This window comes from Microtus ochrogaster, chromosome 24, assembly GCF_000317375.1.
Source record: "Microtus ochrogaster isolate Prairie Vole_2 chromosome 24, MicOch1.0, whole genome shotgun sequence".
NCBI classification, from domain to species: domain Eukaryota; kingdom Metazoa; phylum Chordata; class Mammalia; order Rodentia; family Cricetidae; genus Microtus; species Microtus ochrogaster.
This window is the reverse complement of record NC_022024.1, coordinates 32929324-32935350: the sequence shown is the minus strand read 5'-3', so window position 1 is coordinate 32935350 and position 6027 is coordinate 32929324. Positions and strand designations below refer to the sequence as shown.

Genomic DNA, 6027 nt, shown 5'->3' with positions numbered 1-6027 from the left:
CTCTGACAAAACCCAGTTTCCGAGTAATCTTCGTGCAAGTTGATACAAGTGCATTTGGCTTTCTCCTCTCTTGTTTCTAACTGCAGAGAGCAAGTTTTGCTTTTTCTCCAGGTAAGAATGTATCTTGGACGTTTATCCATCAGAATGCAGTGATTCAAAGATAAGATACCACACAGAGGCTCTAGCTTGAAGCCCTTCATTCTCTGGCTAATCTATTTGTCTAGCAAGCCCTTTGTTATGGCTATTTTAATAGTTTCCAGGCTTACTGAAAATGACAAAGTTTGTCGCAACTCAGTGGGCGAGACCTTGTCACACGCAGAAAATAACTAAATGAGTAACTAGAGACACCGAGCAACCTTCCCGATAGACAGGTCTTTCACACAGACAGGCAACCCTGCAGGATACTTTTCCTGAAAAAAAGGGGCAGTTGCTACATCACAGGATGCAGTCATCCTTCCTGTAAAAATCTTCACTAAAGTCCCTCCATACAGTTAACAATCAAGGGCTGGAAAGTAGACTTAATGGTTAAGAACACTGCCTGCTCTTCCAAAAGACCCAGGATTGGTTCTCAGCACCCACTCGGAGACTGACAACTGTCTGTCACTCCAGTCCTGGGGGATCCAACACTTTCTCTAGCCTCCTGGGGCATCAGGCATGCGCATGGTGCACAGACATACATGTAGGCAAAACACCCATCAATAACAATAATAATACATTTTAAAATTTAAAATCAATTTACATTCCCAGGAGCAATGTATGAAGGGTCTGTTTCCTCCCCCAAACTTCACCAATAGTGCTAGCAAGTGGGAAACAGAGGACATTTTATTTTTTATTATTTATTTTATTTATGTATGAATTTCAGTTTCTTTCCACGTCTCAGAACCATCTGAACATTTATGCCACGTAGTAAAGAATAATGGTGCTACTCACTGGGCCTGGTGGTCCACACCCTTTATCCAAGCACTTGAGAGGCGGAGGCAGGAAGGCTAATAAATAGTCCAAGGTAATCCTTGGTTTCAGATCAAGTCTGAGGCCAGCCCGGACTACTTAAGGCTTCATTTCAAAAGACAAACAAACCCAAAAAAAGGTCGTCAACAGTGTCAGAAAGAGAAGTTATCTGATAAGAAGGAAGCTGACTTTAAAGCCGTCCTGGCAAGTGGTTTCCCTCTTATTTCATAAGTACGCTAAAAATACCAGACTATCACAATGGCCAAACAGCGCAGGGAGAAACGGCACATCGCCAACCAAACACCCAATTGGCTGGTCTTGTCTTATAGGGATCTGCTATGACCTGGAGTGAACAGGCTAGGGAGGGGGGGCATTTTTCTATACAGGCGTGTATTTATGTGGAGCTGGGAATCCAGTCCAGGGCCTTGAAGATGTGAGGCCCGCACTGGGCTCCACCCGCTTTCAGAACTCTCCTGGATCTTACAATCCTGATTTGTTAGAAGGCAACGAGTACTGGGGTGAAGAAAAGACAGGAATGATGCTTGTGGTTGTCCCCTGGTGCCTTCAAGCAGTTGGACTATAGCTGTGGTTGCCCTGAGAGACCCACGGGCCAGCGATGGCAAGTGAACCACACAATTGAAATGGGTGTGCTAAAACTGCATATCCTCTAAGATGGGTCAGCGGGTAAAACCGCTTGCTGCCAGGCCTGACAGCCAGAGTTTAATCCCCTGGGAACCACACGGCATCAGCCGAAAACTGACTCCAACAAATCGTCCTGTGACAGCTACTTGTACGCCAAGGATCTCATGCGTGCACACACATCCATATGCACACATAGACCGGTTATAGGAGTCCAAGGGTAGCAGGAGGCAGTTTTAAATCTTCAGCTACTCTTCCAGGTACTCTTGGGACAGGTTTTGCTAAGATGATGTTTGAAGAAAGAGTCGAGAATTTTTGAAGATGTCTAGACAGCTGTGGCCGTGACGTGCAGAGGTGAGCGTGCATCTACAGTGTGGGAAGAAGACCTGCAGAGACTGCTCGGCAGCTGACTGGCCGTGCATCACAAGGTTCAGGCTAGAGCAACAACAAAACAGAAGGGAGCCGGACTCAGGAGCAGCCGATTTTTATCCCAGCTACTTGGGTGACTGGGTCAGGAGGGTGGAGACGGCAGCATGGGCTACAGAGGGATGCCCAGGTCATGAAGGAAAGGAGAAGGAGACGTGGTTGGATGTGGTCGCTCAGGCCTCTAATCTCAGTACTCTGGAAGCTAAGACGGGAGGATTGCCACGAGTATGAAGCTAGTCTGGGCTACATAGCAAGACCCTGCCTTACAAAAAATGAAACAAAAAAAAGAAAAAAACAGAAATCAAGACAGACGTAGAAAGGAAAGGCAATGTGATTAGAGGCGATACAGAGACGTGGAGAGAAGAGAGGAGCAGAGAAGAGGGAAGGGGAGGAGAGAGGAAGATCCGCCGAGATAAGTGGCAAATACAGAAGTAGAGGGGTTTTTGTTTGTTTAGAAAAGGTCTCTCTTTGTAGTCCTGGCTGTCCTGAAACTCACTATGTACACACCAGGCTGGCCTCAGAGATCTGCCTGTGGAGGTTTTTGTTTTTGTTTTTTTTTTTTAACTTTATTTTTCTTCTTCTTGCTTTTCTTAGTACTGGGGACTAAGGCCAGGGTTTTGTGCATTGCTAGGCAAACAGTCTACACTCTGATTTATTTCCAGTGCCCACATGCTACATGATGTCTAGCTCTTACCTGCACCACCCCTATGTCAAAGGCGCAGTGTTCCCACCGCTATAAAGGTAGAATACAGTTACCCAAATCTGCAGGCACACTTGGACAATCTTAGGTTTGTTTTGGCTTGTAGTTCCTAGCCATAGGGGGTCCGCCTTGTGACTCTGTGTCCCATAACTCGTCACTCCTTAAGGCTTTCCTTCTTAGTTTGTTATCTTCTTCCTTGGAGATTCTGATTTCAGCATCTCGCCTTATTTTGGATGATTTACCCACTCTGATCTTCTCCCGTTTGAGGGTCACATTAGGGGAACATCATAACTACGTCAGACATAAAGATTGCAGCCTTGTCTCTGATAGCCTGGCCAATCACACGTTAGCTAGGAAGAAACTTCAGATCGAGGAAAAACATAGCTAGGATTTTCCCAGAAGGGCCAGCAGCTCATTTATATACACATCAAAGGGAGGGCGTATCTTGATTCAGAAATGAGAGGAAGGAGACGGGTACCTGGGACGGACGTGGGCCATGAGTACCACGCCAAGGTTTTTTTTTTTTTTTCAGGGACACAGGACCCGTTATTAAAGTTCCTCCAAAGGCAAAGCTACCACTGTCGCTAAACACATAGCCATTAAAGAGGACCAAGCTGTTGTCCCTACTGTGGATAAAGTGGCCCTCGGGAAAGATGGAGACAAAATAGAAAACGTTACATAGTAACACAATTGTCATAGTTTTTTTTGACAACTTCAGGCCTCTGACTTTGGAGGCTCCAGGTCCACGAGAGTCTGAGGCAGGCCCCATCCTAAATTTGACGCCCCAGGATCTGACAGTAACTCTGTGTTGCTGTTGGCACAGGGTAACCAGGGCATGAATTCTGTTTCTGACCAGGATGTTGGATTCTGTGTCTGGTAGCTTTCATACCAAGGCTCTCTGTGAGTTCAAGGCCAGCCAGGGCTACCTAGTGAGATCAGTCAGGCTCAGAGAGTGGAGGAGGGAGGAGAGGGACCAGGAGTTTTTGGAAAGTGAAGAAGTAGGAGGTGAGCAGCTTGGCACATGCCTGGGTCTACTTATAATAAACCGTGTTGGTTCAGAACTATCCTTGCTTCGATGTCACGGATGACGGCTCTTTCCCAGATTTTATCCCATACCCCAGGTACCTTCTGATGGTCCTCGGGATGCGGCTGCTCTGTGCAATGGTCCTCATAAAGGCAGAGCCCAGCTCGCGCTCCCTGTCTCCCTGTACAGGCCAGGGGAGGTGGGAGGCGGTGTCAGAGACCATCTTTCATTGTCACACCTTGCCCCTACCTCAAGAAGACGCCGCTGTGCCTGGCCTGGACACCTTCCCTCCCTCTCAGCCGCGCTGTCTTATGGACTCCATCCCCTGGTCCCTGACGCCCCACTTGCCCCTCACCTGATGTAGGGGAGAAAGGGACTGACGTGCCCGCAGAGTACCGCGACCACGTAGGAGATGATGAAGGCTGCGGACGACCATGTCACCAGGAAGAAGGGGACAAAGGCCATTCCCCTGAAGAAGCACAGCATCGCGGTGAGAGGGCTCTGCGCTCGTCGGGCCACGAAGCCGGCTTGCTGCGGGCTGCCTGGAGGAGGTGGCCACGACACACAGACAGCTAACGTGCGGCGGGAGAGAGGCTCCGGGACAGCCGGGGCAGGCCCAGCCCCGAAGGGAGGGAAGCGCTCAGAGGCGAGAGGGCGGAGGGCGGACCGGCAGCCGGGTGGGTGGGGCGCGGGCGGTCCAGGTTTGTTGCGAAACCCGTGAAGTCACAAAGCGGCCGCATGGTCCCCGCGGAGCTGGGGCGCGCGGCCACCTCCCCGCCCACGCCGGGTCACGCCGGACCGCTCGGCTTCCTTTCGCTTTTGCTTGGGACCGCGTCTGGTGGGTGCAGCTGGAGACGCTGGACCCCGCGGGGCTGGTCCTCTCTTGCGCAAGTCGGCGGGCTGGGCTGGATTCCCAGCTCCTCCTTCCTTCCCTTGGGGTTTCCCTCGGAGCCTCTCTCCAGCACCCACTGGGCTTCCTTCCAGGGTCTGGCCCCCAATGCCCACCCCATCAGGGCGCGCTATGGCTGCAGGGGTTCAGGCAGAGGGATTCAGTGACGCTGGCTAGGTCACAGGGCATGGTTGTGACACATGGCTGGGTGGTTTGCACCCGGAAACCCAAATCCGCATTGTAGCCAGGCTTGATAGTACGGGTCTGTCATCCCTGGCGGTGGCTACTACGGAGGCTAAGGCAGGAGGATCGCAAGTTCAAGGCCTGAGTGGGCAGCTTATTGAGACGGTCTCTAAAGGGGCGGGGATGTAGCTCAGTTGTAGAGTGTAGACAGGGCTTCATCTCTAAGCATTGTAAAAGACCTCCTGGCAAAGACCCTCATTCAATCAAGTAAGGGAGGACTGGATCCAGGCCTGGCCCAGCCTGGGTTGCCCAGGTTGCTGCCCACAATTCCGTTCCCACAAAAACTACTTGGAGTATTTATTTCCTCGCAATAAGACAAGAAGACTTGATTTACTTGAGATCCACCTCAGACCCCATCAAAACTGACCCGACAGGTGTTCCTGAAGCACAGGCCTGTTCTGGGCAGCTGAGTTACAGTTTGGGGATTCTGACTTTTGGCCACAGATGACCTAATATGGGTTCATCTCAGCCAGATAAACTTGTCGAATGCCACACTGTGCTAGGGAGCAGCCTATGGGGTTTAAACAACACACCATTAGAACTAAAAGACTGATCTACCAGGCAGCAAAGCTATGTAGGACAGGATTTAAAACATGAAATAAAAAAAAAAAAAAAAGATCAGAACTCAGAACTGGGGACCCAGAGCTCAGATGAAGGACCAGAGAGGTTTTGAGAGGATAACAGTTTTCAAGACGTCTGGGGACGAACACATGACCTCCTGGTAGCACCGTCCCATAGCTCCAACTCCCAAAGGAAATAGCCAGACAAAAGCAAGACTACCTTGCCAGGCCAAGAAAATAGCAAAAAAATGCACCGGCTGGAAATGCCTGCTTCTTCAAGACGAAGACATTTAAATAGCTGTGAGTCAAAGGACGGCTTGGTTTTAGGCAGATGTGGAGCTCACAGCTGTAATCTCAACACTTGGAAGGGTAAGACAGGACAGCCAAGAGTTCAAAGCCAGTCTGAGCTACACAGAGAGTTCTAGGCACACCTGGGCGACAGAGACCCCGGCTCTCAGGTAACTATTGTCCAATCATGAGCCATTTAAGGATTGAAACTCCCGCACTCGGGAGGCAGAGGCAGGCGGATCTCTGTGAGTTCGAGACCAGCCTGGTCTACAAGAGCTAGTTCCAGGACAGGCTCCAAAAAACCACAGAG

At 50.2% G+C, this 6027-nt stretch overlaps 1 protein-coding gene across 1 annotated transcript in view; it reads right to left on the bottom strand.

Annotated features, from left to right (window-relative positions):
- Dram1 (DNA damage regulated autophagy modulator 1) overlaps positions 1 to 4452 on the bottom strand; it is a 35636-nt gene extending 31184 nt beyond the window's left edge. Inside the window, exon 1 of the mRNA XM_026784499.1 lies at positions 4093 to 4452. Coding sequence (XP_026640300.1) covers positions 4093 to 4223 — 131 coding nt within the window. The 5' untranslated portion in view covers positions 4224 to 4452. The remainder of the gene's footprint in view (positions 1 to 4092) is intronic.
- Between the last annotated feature and the right edge of the window lie 1575 nt (positions 4453 to 6027).